The sequence below is a fragment of the Chenopodium album genome, chromosome 10 (genome assembly GCF_948465745.1).
Source record: "Chenopodium album chromosome 10, dcCheAlbu1.1, whole genome shotgun sequence".
Classification (NCBI taxonomy): domain Eukaryota; kingdom Viridiplantae; phylum Streptophyta; class Magnoliopsida; order Caryophyllales; family Amaranthaceae; genus Chenopodium; species Chenopodium album.
Window position 1 is genome coordinate 1,310,714 of NC_137843.1, and position 16,028 is coordinate 1,326,741.

General features: G+C 34.5%; 2 protein-coding genes across 4 annotated transcripts; both read left to right on the top strand.

Annotated features, from left to right (window-relative positions):
- Positions 1-1,034: 1,034 nt before the first annotated feature.
- LOC145563041 (uncharacterized) lies at positions 1,035-4,457 on the top strand. 2 transcript variants are annotated; one of them, XM_081623444.1, is made up of 9 exons: positions 1,035-1,330; positions 1,418-1,620; positions 2,195-2,470; positions 2,656-2,753; positions 2,831-2,867; positions 2,982-3,053; positions 3,164-3,314; positions 3,458-3,628; positions 3,733-4,457. In XM_081623444.1, exons 1-9 carry the CDS (start codon positions 1,106-1,108, stop codon positions 4,099-4,101), a joined length of 1,602 nt encoding a protein of 533 aa, XP_081479570.1. In that variant the 5' UTR covers positions 1,035-1,105; the 3' UTR covers positions 4,102-4,457. The 2 variants fall into 2 exon arrangements, with proteins under 2 accessions (XP_081479570.1, XP_081479571.1); XM_081623445.1 differs by having other exon boundaries at positions 2,656-2,714.
- Positions 4,458-6,432: 1,975 nt separating this feature from the next.
- On the top strand, positions 6,433-11,420 carry LOC145561864 (uncharacterized). 2 transcript variants are annotated; one of them, XM_081621983.1, is made up of 3 exons: positions 6,433-6,711; positions 7,672-8,159; positions 10,336-11,420. In XM_081621983.1, exons 1-3 carry the CDS (start codon positions 6,669-6,671, stop codon positions 11,179-11,181), a joined length of 1,377 nt encoding a protein of 458 aa, XP_081478109.1. In that variant the 5' UTR covers positions 6,433-6,668; the 3' UTR covers positions 11,182-11,420. The 2 variants fall into 2 exon arrangements, with proteins under 2 accessions (XP_081478109.1, XP_081478108.1); XM_081621982.1 differs by having other exon boundaries at positions 6,434-6,711; positions 7,569-8,159.
- Positions 11,421-16,028: the final 4,608 nt, after the last annotated feature.

Here is a 16,028-nt window from a genome sequence, read left to right on the forward strand (position 1 = left end):
ACCTTTTTTTTTTTATCACTTCATCAAATAATGTGTCAAAAAAGTATGTTACACATATAAAAACTAAGAATTATATATCGCAATTTGTGACCTTATCTAATGTTGAGTAGGTAAATTTCAGTGCTTCAATTGGATCTTAATTATAAACAAAAAAATAATGATTGATTTATTGGTCTCTAAAAGTCTGTTTACATTTACTGAACTGATTTAAACTGATTGGAGCTGAAATAAAATGAATATTTTATGAGAGAAGGAAATTAGGAGCTGAATTGAATTGATTGGAGGTGAACTGAACTGAAATTAAATTAAACTGAAGTGAACAAGCCCTAACTCTTCAAATTATAGTTATTTTGTTTTATGGTTTTCACCACAATTCAACAAAGTGAAAGAAAACTAGAAAAGTAGCATGATATCCTCAGGAGATGCTAAGGAGTGATTTAATTATATATAGTGAAAACAAATACCCAAAAAAGTGATCAAAGTCGACCAAAATAAAAGCCTTCCTTAGAGGAGAGCAAAAGGTAGTAACTAGTAAGAAAAGAAGCCGCCACAAACGCATCCATATGATTTTTCCCATAAGCATAAGATATAATGAAGTTGGGCCTCTATTTGATAATAATATCTCTCTTTCAAATTAAATATAACAATTGACGTTATAATGTCAAACATTATAATTTTTTGATTTATTTCATCTTAAAATGAAATATTTTTATATGAATAGAAAGTGAAGGGGTAAATAACATAGATGATCGAAATTTTTTCTTATGTCTTGGATACCATTACCACCCCGAAAGAATTAACCAAATAAGATTAATTAATTAATAATTGTTGATTAAGGGAGAAGAGGGGGTTTAATATGATTCGTTACTGACCCCATAATTTATACCTCTCTTGAGAAACCCTTCCTTCCCCAAAACCAGGGTCACAAGCTATTCTTACCTGACTAAGCAAGTTACACTCTGAATCTCCCTTGCTCTCCTCTTTCCTTTTTCTCTCATCGATTTCTCATGACAATTCACAAATTGAACCTCTTTTCATCATCACTTGATTTCAGACAACTACTCTCCAAAAATACACGGGGAGTTCACTTTTTCATTTATGTCAAATGTCCAAATCCAAATTAACCCATCACCATAATCATCAACTTAATTCTTTCATCACTTTCTTCTCTCTTTTCTTGCTCTCTTCTTCCATTCTCTCCTCCAATCTCCCCTTCGCTTTCGCCTCGCCTTCATCATTGTCAGATTCTAACATTCATAGGCGTGATCTGTTACAGCATTTTGAGTTCTATCATGGAGGTTACAATCTTCAAAGCAAACATTACTGGGCTGTAAGTTTTTAAGTTTCTTTTCTTTTGTTCTAATTCTTTATACTCCCCTGTTTTAAGTTATGTTAACTATGATACTCTGTTTTTCAGTCGGCTGTTTTTACGGGAGTTCATGGGTATGCAATGGCAGGAGTGTGGATGTTATGTGGATTAGGATTTGGGATTTTCTTGATTATCAAGAATTATTGTTGGAGCGGCAATAATCAATTTTCTTCTGTCAATCAATCAAAATATTCGAATTTTTCATATTATTTGGTGTTCTTCCTGCTGCTATTTTTCACGCTCCTTGCCATGTAAGTGTTTCAATTTTCAATGTTACATCACTTTGTGATTTGTTAGATGCATGATATTCGGAAATCATCGATAGTGTCACCGTCTTATACTTGTAACTAAAAATGGATTGTTTTAGGGAGTACGTAACTAACTAAAAACAATGGACTGTGACGTACACGTAACACGTATTGTCTATCTGTTGTTTTGGTTGTTCCATTTTTCTATCAAGTGGCTTTATATCGTAAAAGGGTTGTTTTTGTCCGTCTCTATCTCTTACTCTTTGACTGATAAAGTTTGTCTCGTTTTTTCTCTTACCTATCAGCTTATCATACGGAATTAGTTGTGATAAACCATCTTTGTCACACCAGGCCCATCACCGTACCCTTAATTGTAAATCGTTCACCAGTAAATAACCAAGGCTTGTCTCTACCTAAAACACATACGCATAACACTAAAGTATTTTGGGAATATTAATGGTTTGTACATGTGCATTTGAATTTGGAGTTTTTTGTACACATTCAGTACCAAATAAAGGTGCATATGATTTATGTATGTTGCGCTAATATTTTCATTGTTGCCTTGACAATAATGAAGGATTGCCACAGGATTCGTGATAGCAGAAAACCAGAAAACTCTTCATACAACAAAGAAACTGAAAGAAACAATTCTAGGAGCAGGCAATGAGGCTCGCAGAACAATTCACAAAATAAACAAAGTAATGACCAGCATAAAATCCCTCCTAACTCCATATGATCAGGAAACTTGCATTCTATTAGACGCCACAAGCCTACAACTTGGAAACGAATCCCACAACATCAAAAAATTTATCCAAAAGAACGAACATTCCATTGATCAAGCTACTTGGGCTCTGTAAGTATTACATTAACTTATGCACTAATAATTTAATGAGATTGGGCAATTTGATCAATATCAGTTAGATGGTATCATATATTATTGTACTAATATTTGCATTATTATACATAGTTACGCATTATTTGTATGTCTTTCTAACAGAAGTTGATCTGATCTATCCTCTTCTTGTCCTTAATACTTAGGTACATAACAAACCTTGTAGTTGTGACCGTTAACTTGTTATTATTGGTTGCTGGTGTAGGTGAGGTTTTCTACTTGTTATTATTGGTTGCTGGTGTAGGTGAGGTTTTCTTCTTCATTTTTTGATTATTGTTTGTGTTGTTTAATATACTAATGATAATTCTTGCTTTGATACAGTTTTAATCTTGTTACACTGGCACCCAGGATTCTTCATGTAAGTCTAAACTTGTAAACCGAGCTTGATATCAATATACTTTTATGTCTTAATAGTAACATTACTGTGGTGCTATATTATATATTAAGTTGATCAATAATGTTTTGATTGCAGTCTAATATTCTTTTGCTGGATATTAACAATGGCATGTTGGTTTTTGACTGGCATTGATTTCTTTTTTCACAAGTGAGTATAATAAGCTCGTTAAATACTTCACTTTGATTAATGTCATCAATTTATTATGTAAACTTTGAGTTTTGTTCGTTGTTTCCACCATCATTGTGTTAATATTGCAGTTTTGCAGAAGATACGTGCACAGCACTTGAAGATTTCAAAGACAACCCTGTGAATAGCAGCTTAAGCTCATTACTGCCTTGTGCAAACGCGTTAAAATCACAAACTGTCATCACCGTACTTGGCCAAACAGTCCATGATTTTATTACACAGGTATACATATTATTATATGCCTAATGTTACGTTAACGCAGTCTATTGTTGCCATATAGTAGTCATTTGGTTAGACGTATTATGTATAATGTATCAATTTCAGCTTGTTATAAAATAATGTACATTTGTACTATGAAAATGCAGTTGAATCTAAACATGAAAATTATGCCCAAGCAGCTTGGATTAGATGAAATGCATTATGAAAATGGTTTTGGAGATAGGAAAATTTGTGATCCTTTTGCTGGTCCACCTGATTACAAGTATCTAGCTGGTAAATGCCCCAAGCATGCCATTCCAATTCGCGAATTACCTGATGTAAGTAAACTAATTAAAATCCGTTCTTAGCAAATTTTGGAGTATAATTCAACTAGTATGGAGTTTTAATAATTGATGTGAATTCAATTTAAATTTTCATGCAGATTCTTGCTAAATTTACGTGTGACAGTGAGTTATCATCCCTGGAGTCGTGTAAAGGCAAGGGGAAATTTCTTCCGAAACCAACTTATTTGATGGCATATGCTTACATTCGATCAATTGAATACTTGACTAATGTTTATCCTGATTTGGAGAACCTTATTCATTGTTCATTTGTCAAAGATCGGATATCCGATGTGGTCTTGCACCAATGCAAGCCATTTAAGGTCTCTACATATGGTTTATGGATTTCGATACTCTGTCTATCAATAAGCATGGTCATTTTGGTGTTACTTTGGGTGGCTAAAGTTTACCAAGGTCATAGAAGAAGCTTCTCAAAGTGTTCCCTCATACCAAAATATCAAGAACCCTAAAGGGTTAGCCAAACATTTGAACATAAATATACACTAATACACATTGCAGAAGATTAGGCACTTTTTTTTTTTTTTTTTTTTTTTATTAATTGATTTATTTTATTTATATATTGAGTTATATTCTTCAATAAACTTCTTGTAAACTTGTAAAAAAACATGTATACAATGAAAAATAAGGATCGGAGAAGAGTAGAGGGAGAGGGAGAGGAGACAATGGCAAATGTACATATGTAGCTTCAGATACTTGAATAATTAACAAAGTCGAGCAAATTGTTTGAGATTATCCTTAATTTTATTTTATGTCCACTATTGTGATGACTTCTTGATCGATTAATCTAAGATTACATGAAAGACCCTGCAACTCATAATCAATCCATTTCTTTTGCCTAATTAATTCATTAATATGATAATTTGTTGTAAAACAAAACTTAACATTATGTGATCTTCATTATAACGGGGTTAATTGCATTGTAACAATGCATCACATTTCATGGATAAGAAATGTACCCAAAAACAGCCCAATGTCGAGATGTAGCGGACAGGCCGGACACCACTACACAGCAACTTAACTAAATGTAAGACATGTAGTCTTGTAGACATTTATTCTACTTCTCGTACTAATTTTCAATAAAGTATTTTAAGTCATCATAGTGGGGTAATTATGTCATTAAAATTCCAAACTATGGCTTGCCATTCATTAATATTACGGAATATTAATAAAGTACGGAGTGATATTAAAACGATATTTTGAATACATAGAATGGTCTATTTTACTATTCTAGTGCAACTTCTCACTTGCCAATATCTATTGAATCAATTTATGTCTTTATCAAAACTATGATCCCTATGAAAGATCATGCATTGTAGGATACTCCATCTTCCTCACACATATTGCAGATATTTGGAGAGATAGATGTTATGATGATGTTTATTTTCCATTTGATTCATTTACCATCTGATTCATAACTCCGTAATTTACTATTGTATTATCATATTATGTACCTCATTTTTGAACTTAATGCGTCTTCCAATGGTATGAACAGTGTACTACGTTTTATCAATATGTATTTCCTATAAGTATATCTCTGTATGTAATTATTACAAAAGTTAGTAAATTTAATAAATTCTCATCAATAAAAAATTAAAATTGCCATGTTAATTAGTGTAATATGAACCGATAACGGTACAGAATAAAAAAAGATGTTGAAGGCAATATTCCTGCCAGGCTGCCAAGGTACATCCATTGGATATTTGGATTGGATAGCTTGAAAATCAAATAAAAGAATTATTGTCATTATCTAATTTAAGTGATAACATTTCTCAGCCAAAAATAAAATAAAAAATTATATAAAAACTCTATCTAGTACGGACTACTTCATATCCTAGTAACACGTCTCAACGACTACAAAACTACTCCATAGTTAGTTGTCAACATAATATAGTTGATGAAGTACATGTCAATAATAATAATATATCACTAATTAAGTATTAAAAATGTGGACGACCAATAGCTGACTGCCTTACATCCATGTGACCAAGGCAGGAAAACATAATGCAAGTTACCAAGAAGAAATTACTGGTAGTAAATCTGTACTTTATATTTTTATCAAATTTCATATAGCAACAAATTTCTTGGAAGGGCTAAGGAGTATTTGGTTGAAATTTCACTAACATTGAGGTTGATACGTATTTGTAAGACAATGTGTGAGCTAAATCTCGACATGCGTATGTCTACTACGAATTAATTACTCAACTTATGATTGATTTAAACTAGACTCGATCCAACTCACAATGAGATCAACTTGAAAATGAAAGTTAATCGTATTTACATAATACAAATACAGTACTCTTTTATTCTATGATACCCATACCACATTAATACAAATAATAATTTGTTTAAGTAGTTTACAAATTATCCGATCTTATTATCTTTTTGACAAAAATCTGATCTTATTATCGTCCTAACTTAAATCATGAAAAATATCATTTATTTTATACTCCATAATGTAAAAATCTGGGTGACAAATAGGTTAAATTAACTTTTCCCAATGCTCCCATTAATTTTTATCTCATCATTCACATAGAATAAAAAATTACCAATCAAATTACACTAAACTCCCTCAAATTTAACCCAAACCCAAAAGTTGTAGTTGAAAAAAGTGAAGAGGCAGGGGTAATACGTGTAAAATAAATTGAAAACCCTTGAAGCGGAAGAGAAAGAAAAAGAAGAGTATAGACTGTTGTTTTTTTTTTTTTTTTTTCTGGGGTTAAAGTCATAATCAATCATCATACTATGCCTGGATTATTAGATCCACCATTACTATTTTGACAACTTAACCTCTCCTCCTTTTCTTCTTCTTCTTCTCACCCTGTCTACTTTTTTTATTTTTTTTTTATTTTTTATTCTTCACTAACCAACTTAATCTATTTTTCTATACTAAAGTTAATCCAGAATTTTTTCAAGGGTGCCAAAAAAAAAAAAGAAAAAGAAATTACTGGAAGTTAGTATCAATTTGAGCCAAGAAATTATGTAAAAATTGAAATTTTTTGAAGATTTGAAGAACCCCATGTCTGCAAATTCTGCTTCATCCAGTGCTCGATTGATGTCTGGTAATTGGTTTGACTTTATGCTCTTGCTCTTAATCATATCTGTTAATTTTCCTGCTTTTTTTTAATTACATTGATTAATTTGTTTAAATATAATTTCATGAGTATTATATTTGTGGGGTTTAAGTTTATTAATTGAACATATTGATGATTATATTCTGAGCTGGGTTTCTTTAATTGGTCAATGTTCCCATCTATATCTGTACTTTACTAAATTTGTGTATGATTTAATAATTTCACCTTTCAAGATTGGTTTATTTTAGGGAATTATGGATAATGTGGTTGATTTAGAAATAATTGATGATTTGGCTGTATATTTTATCATAATGTGATGGATTTACTGACTAGATCAATGATCAATGCCAGTTGCTGATCATTTATTGTAAGCTTCAATCCTGTGAGCTCATCAATTCGTCACACTTTTCTTGTTTGGTGTGTTGTGCCCACTATAACAAAGAACTTTATCTTCATCTAGTGAAGGGCAGCAATAAATTCGGAATTGTTATGTTGATTGTCAAAATGTAGGAATGAGTGAGATTCCACTTATCAGGTTGATAAACTGAACTTGAAAGTTAGATTGAGTAAAAGAATTGCAGCTTCGAAATTATCGAGGGGAAGATGAGAATTAGATTTGTGCATCTTTTTGCTATGGTTAGGAGGATATGAAATGGATTTGGTGTTTCTTGTGCTATTTTTCATGTCCAATGCTGATGTTTTCGCATTGAGAAACTAATCTCTAGAATTTCAAAATTTGTTTAGTGTCATGATTGTTATGTTAGAAAACAGAAATCACTTATATTCACTTTCATTTATGCTATAATAGAACACTGTGGTAGTGACCTGCTCTTGCATCTGCATAGGTTGTATTTTCTTAACTGCAGTATTATCTTCGGGATAATATGGAAGGAAAATTGAGGATGAGGAACAAATACAAGAAACCAACCACTTTGCGTTGCAGTGCAGGGAACAGATGTTCATTACCTGTTGCAGTGGTTAGTGTGGTTGTGTGCCTATTTCTACTGCAGCTTTACACTCTTCTTCCCCAAAAGGATGCCTTTAAATTGGATACTCGTATACTCACTAGTAAAACTTTCCATGAGCTTGAAGAAGTTGATGAGGAGAACATCCAAGTGCCCCCTCCAAGAAAACGTTCTCCACGTGCTATTAAACGGAAACCCAAGAAGCCAACTACAATTATTGAAGAGTTCCTTGACGAGACGTCTCAAATGCGGCATGTTTTCTTTCCTGACATAAAAACTGCAATTGATCCAAACAAGGGGAATGACAGCTTCTACTATCACCCTGGAAGAATATGGTTAGACACAGAAGGAAATCCTATCCAAGCTCATGGTGGTGGCATTCTGTATGATGATAGATCAGAGACATACTATTGGTATGGGGAGTACAAGGATGGACCAACATATCATGCCCACAAGAAAGGAGCAGCACGAGTAAGTTTTTATTTATGAGAATGTTCTTTTGTATGCATTAGCTTGTAAAATTTAATTAATTTGAGACGGAAAACTGTTGAAGAAAAATGGAGTAATGATTAGAGAAGGTTATTGTGACATTTGCTATGTAGCAGACCTAACATGATAACTCTTCATAGTGAGAGCATAATGCCAAGATGAGATAAAGGAAGACAAAGGTTAGAGAGGAATGGAGATTGAGTGAACCAAGGACTTTCTATATTATTTCTGTACACCCAGGCATGTCAAATTCATGAGCGTTACTACAATATCTTCATAGAAACTTTGGTTCAACCATCAAGAAAGCTTGTTATTCATGTGGGAATGCTTCTACTGGAGTTTATAATCACATGATATAAGGTGGTTCATGTCTTTGAAGTGATGGATTTCTCTTATGACTTCACGATCCAAGTGTTCTGGACCAAACAGGTTCCTGCTATATGTTCCAGTCTTGTGTGAACTTAAGTTCAAAATAATTATCTAGTTTGAGTCGTCGTGTATCTCAGTATTGAAAACAGGAAAGCAGTTATTGCCCTATCAAATTTGCTACTTTGATTTTCTCTTTGATCCATATGTTAATAGGTTACTGTATGTAGTAGATTCTGAAAAAATCTGAGGTGAAGATACTTTGTTGGTAGTATCTGTATGTCTAGTTGTCCACCCTATTGAGGGTGTTGTTCTAATATATCGTATATGCTATTCATTGGAGACTCCCCCTTGGTTTTCTTGCAACCATATACTTACTTCCTCCTTCCTCTCTTGAGTCTTGACCCTTTAATTATTGCGGAAAGTAACCGTGAAAATTTGAGGCTCTCAACTTCATACTCCTTCATGGCTATTTAAACAATGTCATGTGCACTGACTATCTCCAGTCTTTCTCTCTCCCTACACAAATAACTTCCAACACCTCTCTTCCCTATAAGCAACTTTACTTGAACATTCATTGGGGTGCTAATTTGGGAATAAGTATAACCTATCATCTTAAAAGGAACAGAGGACCATTTTTCGGGGGGTTGAAGGGGGTAGGAGCACTAGTTCTTAATGAGTTGATGTTACAAAGGCAAAGTTATCTGGCCATACTGTTAATGGAGAATGAATGGAAGTCAGGATTAGGTGTTACTTCAGACAAATGAGATAGGTTTGATATGGTTAAGTTTTAGGGCTCGCTATTTAGCTATTAGTATAGTGCCTTCAGAGTAAATTTTGCTGTTGGTTTCTTTTGCATACTAAATTTTTGATTCAGATTAGATCATAGGAAAATAAAAATGGAAATGGTAATTTCAGAAAAACTAGGAAACAAGGAAAGGATAATAAGGAACTAAGACCTGATTGGAGTTTCAGAAAATTTGAAATGGTTGTGAAACCATTTTCTGCACTCATCACAGCTCTAGCTCAGTAAGCTCACTGTTACATGATCACCTAAATTATTCTTCTGTTAATTGGAGAATGTTGGAACTGGAGTCAAATACTCTTTGTATTCTACTGGGAAGTGTCAACTTCCTTTTTTAAAAATTAAAAATACTGGGAAGTGTCTACTAATTGCGTCAGTTGAGAACGGCAAGATTATCTGGTACCATACTTCCATGTTAAGCACTTTAGTTTGGGATCTTTAGATGTTGTTTGGAAATTATATAGGTTTCTGCTGAGTTTTCAATGTTGGAATGCTGCATTAGTCATGGAACACTTCCTGTGGAAGATATAGTGGTTCTGGCCCCTGAGGAGTTTCGAAGTCCCCCCACCACGCACCCTAGTTTTTGGTTAACACCAGGTGCTACTCACCATAAAATCACCTCTTTTCCTGTATATGTTTGATCTATTTATGTTCCAGTTGCTCCTCTCAATATGGGGTTGAGGCTACAGAATGCAGCTTTTGGCTAATAGCTGATACAAGTATGACATTTGGCTACATAATCACCTCTGTTCCTGCTTCCTGGAACTGCTTGTGTTCTGGTGGATATATCAGGTGTTCAAATTCAGTGGCTGCCTGTCTTAGGCTTTGGCGTATCTCGTGTGAAATTTACTGCGTATTATCATACAAAGATTTAAAATTTATGTAAAGTTTCAATTTTTTGGCACTTCTAGCATACTCCCTGCCATTCTTGGTTGGCTTCCAAGTATCATAAAGTCTGATTTGTTATTATTATTTTTATTTTTTCAGGTTGATATAATAGGAGTTGGTTGCTACTCATCCAAGGATTTGTGGACTTGGAAAAATGAAGGGATTGTGCTTGCAGCTGAAGAAAATGACGAGACTCATGATCTTCACAAATCCAACGTGCTTGAGAGACCAAAAGTTTTGTACAATGAGAACACAGGAAAGTACGTTATGTGGATGCATATAGATGATACAAATTATACAAAAGCCCATGTGGGTGTGGCTGTCAGTGACTATCCGAATGGTCCATTTGAGTACCTATATAGCAAAAACCCTCATGGCTTCGACAGCAGAGATATGACAGTCTTCAGGGATGATGATGGCGTTGCATATCTCATCTATTCTTCTGTTGAAAATAGTGAACTCCATGTCAGTCCACTTACTAAGGATTATCTTGATGTTTCAAACATTGTGAGTCCAGTTCTCATTGGTCACCACCGTGAAGCCCCGGCTTTATTCAAGCATCAGGGCACTTACTACATGATCACGTCGGGCTGCACAGGTTGGGCTCCAAACGAAGCATTGGCTCATGCATCTGATACCATTATGGGCCCTTGGGAGACTATGGGAAATCCATGTTTAGGAGGGAACAAAATATTTAGGGAAACTACTTTTTTCGCTCAGAGCACATTTGTCCTACCCCTGAAGGGGCTTCCAAACTACTACATATTTATGGCTGATAGATGGAACCCGGCGGATTTGAGGGACTCAAGATATGTGTGGCTTCCTCTGAAGGTTGCAGGACCAGTGGACCAGCCTCTCGATTATGACTTTGGGTTCCCATTATGGCCCCGAGTGTCGATTTTCTGGCACAAGAGATGGAGACTTCCTTTCAGATTGAGTGGTTAGATTCTGTTACCTGTATCATATTCTACATGAGGTAATTAAATTGGCCAATTCTTTCTTTCAATCTCTCGTTGCTCATATGTAAGTTGTAACAGTATCATTTTTTCTTACAGTTTACACGATTTTACACTTAGCTTGGTAGTAATAAAACTAGTGTCCTAGTGTTTATATCAAGGGAGAAACAGAATACGTATTGCTCTATAGAGGATCAAATGACATGTTTGAGGTTTTCCTATATCGAATCGGCATTTACACTTGATTGCTGTTACTAATTCAGTACTCTTTGCCATTGTGGTTGACATGTACCATCAAAATCAGAAAAAGATTTAGAGGAAATTTTACTCAGTCCAATTCAATCTTTAGTTGTGATATTAACTCAAAAATTGTTAAATCATCTTTGTCATCCATGTACGACAATAGACCCTATACAACTATGAAAGCGTCTTCAGATATCTTCGTTCTCCTAAAGGAGAGCCAAAGTCTAAAGCCTACGTCATTCTTTTTTTCCAAAAGTAAAAAGAGAATAAAAAAAAGTTAGCTTACCTTTTTTTTCATTATACTACCTCCGGTTCTTATTGTAAGAGTTTATAGGTACTACGCAGCGGAAATAACATATATGAATCATATTCAATAGAGTACCTAATCCAAGGATCGCATGCATAACACACAAGACACATAATCATACCTTTGAAGCATGAATTCCACGAAACTATTCGACGGGCAAATCAGGGAGAGAATAGAGCCCCAAGTGTTGCTCCTCTACTTAGTCTACGAGATTCGAACGAGCCGTCCACCAATACTAGATTGGTCGAGTGATTGAGGAAAACCGCGATCACCACCTTTTCGGACAACCGACCACCGCACGAACCACCACCACCACGAGACACCACCGCGCCTAGGAGGAGGAGAGAGCCGTGAGAGAGGGAGTATGAGAGGGGGTTGGTTTCGTGTTTGCTAATTAGGGTTTGATCTAAATGATCAGTCAATTCCTACCTTGCAAACCTAGGCACCTAGTCTATTTATAATCTCATTATAATTAGACTAGGGCACGAAGCCCAATAGCCTCTCAAAGCTCCATATGGCCGGCCACCTAGTGTGATGAGGCCCATGATGGGCGTCGTCCTCTAATGCTCGATCTAGCCCCTTTGTGTGACCTTATAGGATCCGTCCAATCGGGCTTTGGCCTATTTTACTAGTCCAAAGATCGTAAGTACCTCTAGCTATGGCAAAACGACGACCCAAATGTCCGGACTTAATTATCTCCATAATTTGATCCAATTATATATCTAGTAATTGCACACGACGAAGACATAACTCCTTCAATCTCCCACTTGTCTGAGACAAGGGTGCAATATTCAAATTCCTTAAGTCAATGTATATGTCGATTTGATAATATGATTGCATCACATGTCGAGATCATATTAATCTACAAATCGTTTCTTGAAATCTGAGTTAGAATTACAAAACCAAATGATTACTGAGTAATGTATTTGAACGCGGCCACGTATTTTCTGAATTCTCCCTCTTCAAGCGGCCATGACACATTTCTTAATTTAATAGGTAGACTCAATCCAATCTTATGGCAACCAAAGCTCCCACTCAACTCATGAAGTAACCGGGAAACATCCTTTATAATCTCCAGTTACGGCCAGACGTTTGAATGTACCACAGTTAAAACAATCATTGAATGAGATCAATGTTCCACTCATGTCAAAGGAATCCACTAATATATCCGGAAGCTCTATACTTGAACTTCAAAGTAGGTCAATAGTTCGATCATGCATCATTCATGCATATCCAAGTGATTGACCGAGCATCACTATGCCCCTATAGCCCATGAAACTGCGCTATCCAGTCAATCTTACATGCTAGTCCATTTATTGAAATCATTTATGCCCACTTTAATGATTTCGAACTAGGAACTTAAATAATATATGAATTTTGTTCACCTGTGGGGTTCCATTCAAAAGGTCATCAACCTAGTGAGCCCATCAATTCATAATTATTTTGGACATATTATTTAATTTCAAACCATAATTAAATAAGAGAAATAATAATTTCTATTTTAAACATAATTCTGCAAATTGATGTATTTTCTTATGTAATATGTTTTCTCAAACATACATCTTAAATTACATAATTAGCTTCAATCCAAGACTTTAATATGACTTTCATACCTTAGTCTAAGGAAGGGGTTTTAGTGATTTCTCACTCATAATAAAACTTTGCAGAACGTGACCTTCTGCTGGTCAATGATCTCATAACTGAGGCGATATCTCATATCCATTTGTTTGGATTTGTGATGTGACCCTGGCTCCATTGTTCTTGGGCAAAGGTGACCCTTTAGTCACATAACATTTTTAATCCAAAATTCCTCTAAAACTATCCGACTATAGCTTAATACACATATTCTGACATTGGGCATGCAATAGTGCTCTGCTTTGAACTCTTCAAGCTCACTGTAATTCTCCATACTGACAAAATATGCATCTAGATCAACTTCTAGAATCATCTTGCCTGTTTGGAAAAACTTGCATCCGTGAAACCTTTTGACAACTCGTTTATCTTTAATACCATAAACTAGAAAAAATTCCTTTAGCGCTTCTCAAGTACTCAAGGATTTGTTCTTGGTAACTCTCCGTATGCTTATTCTGTATCTGCCTGAAACTTGCTACACATGCACAAGTCATATGTAACAACTTGCTTTGTACATTTCATGGCACATGTAATGGACCCTTTTGCGATAGCATTAGGTACACTACCTTTACAACTCAACTCTACTAACTTTTAAAGGCATAGAGTTTTACTGAGTGTAAAACCATGAGGCATGGGAAAAGATCCTCTCTTAGAATCTTGCATCTTGAACTTGTCAAGAATCTTATCAACATAAGTCTCTTGATTAGGTCCAGTCATCCTTCAAGATTCACTTTGTAGATTTTGATTCCAATATGTACTCAACATCTCCTAAGTCTCCCATATAGAAACAATCTTTCTAACCATTGCTTGACTTATTCAAGCATTGATATATCATTTCATATGAACTGTATGTTAACTACATACTTGACTAAGAAAACCAATTGCTCCCACTAAAATTCTTGTCTCTACAAGATTCCTTTTCATTCTTCCAAGGTAATCAAACTGTTTGATTTCCTATTGAATATTCCAACTCCCTAATGCTTACTTCAATCCATAAATGAATTTCTGAAGTTTGCAGAGTTTTCTAGGAATTTCTGGAATTCAAAACTCTTAGGTTGTATCATATACATGCCATCCATCAAGAACATTTCATGAAGGTGATTTTGATTTCCATAACTAGAAATAATCCAAATAGGCTTACATGACTAATAGGTTTGACCCTATTTGTAAGACTGTCATGGACTAGCACATCTTTATAGACATGGAGTCCATTCTGGATTTCTTGACTTTAAGCCACTTCCTGAGTTGGCACTTGTCCAAAGCTTGCTTGTAGACATGGATTCTAACCATTCTAATAAGAAAATTTTAGAATCCACCTTTTACTAGAATTCCAACAAACTGTTTGTTTTAATCCTAAGTAACCTACGATAGGTATGAGCGACAATAGAATTATTCTCTTCAACTCTTTGAAGTATTTCATTCTAGTAGGACGATAGAAGTCTCGCTAGTTGAATTAGCTTGCTTCGACACATGTTTTATCAAATTAGCTGATTTCATGCGCATTCGTCTCTGATGTAGTGTTATCTACATCCCTTTGTTGCTCGTCTCGAATCTCATCGAGATCTAACTTTACTCCCACTTGGCTTTGTAGGAAGACATTTCTTTCTATAAAGACACTATCGCGAGCAACAAACATTTTGTTTTTACGCGATTGTAGGAATAATACCTCTGATTTAGGGTTTATTATGTCATCTTTGTAAACATTTTACATAAATTTCATACTCCCTCAATCCTGTTTAGAAAAGATTACTTTGGAACATTTCCAGTCTATAACATTTATGACATCTTTTCTACTGCTTTGGTTAAGTTTCTGTTTAGTATATTCGCAATTGTTGTTGTTCTAATGCATATCCTCAAAACGATATTTGTAAATCATTAAATCTTGGATCGAACCATGGCAAGCAAAGTTTGATTCCTGCTTTATACATACATTTTAATTGTAATGTTCCTGGATTGTGAACAAATTCAACAATTCCTTTAGATGATCATTTGTTTTGAGTTAAATATTTATTACAACAATCATATTGTGGTGCTAAATTGTTTATCTCAAACTTGATTTTACATTTCATTTTGGAGTTTTGAACATTTCAATGATTCCAGCTTTTATTTTATTAAGTAATTATCGATATAGTTACTTAAATCGTTAATAAGAGCAACGAAATAGTTAAATCTCTTACTAACTTTGAATTTATGGTACACTCATATCATATGTTTGTGTTCCAAAAGGTCATTTTAGCTCTTTTACCCTTGGTCATTTTATCAAGCATGACTTCTAATTCTCAAGTGATTCATAATCATATAAGAGTAAGAGTCCATCCATAACTTTGGATGTGCAAATGGTTTATGTGACCTAACCTTACTTATTATAAGTAAGTTTACTTTGAATCATCTAATTTTACTTTTGTGATCTACTTATATCAATGTCATAAAACCAAAATTAACTCATATCTAGCAAAATGAAAACAATTTATTACCTTGGTCATGGATCAACATTTGTCCAAGCCAAGTAAAAACAAATCAGTATTCAAAACAAGAAACTGAAATATTGTCTCATCAAAACTGGAAATAGTTCTAAATGTCATGATAAACTAATCAGAAAATAAAACTATGAAGCTATCTCTGGCCACTTAAATACTCCTAGTGCACCTTCAAGC

Coding starts and splice junctions, on each gene's coding strand:
- LOC145563041 (XM_081623444.1), top strand. CDS start 1,106: ATGTCCAAATCCAAATTAACCCATCACCATAATCATCAACTTAATTCT. Junction 2,868..2,981: donor TGGCACCCAGGATTCTTCAT/GTAAGTCTAAAC, acceptor TTTTGATTGCAG/TCTAATATTCTTTTGCTGGA. Junction 3,054..3,163: donor ATTGATTTCTTTTTTCACAA/GTGAGTATAATA, acceptor TTAATATTGCAG/TTTTGCAGAAGATACGTGCA.
- LOC145561864 (XM_081621982.1), top strand. CDS start 7,608: ATGGAAGGAAAATTGAGGATGAGGAACAAATACAAGAAACCAACCACT. Junction 8,160..10,335: donor ACAAGAAAGGAGCAGCACGA/GTAAGTTTTTAT, acceptor TTATTTTTTCAG/GTTGATATAATAGGAGTTGG.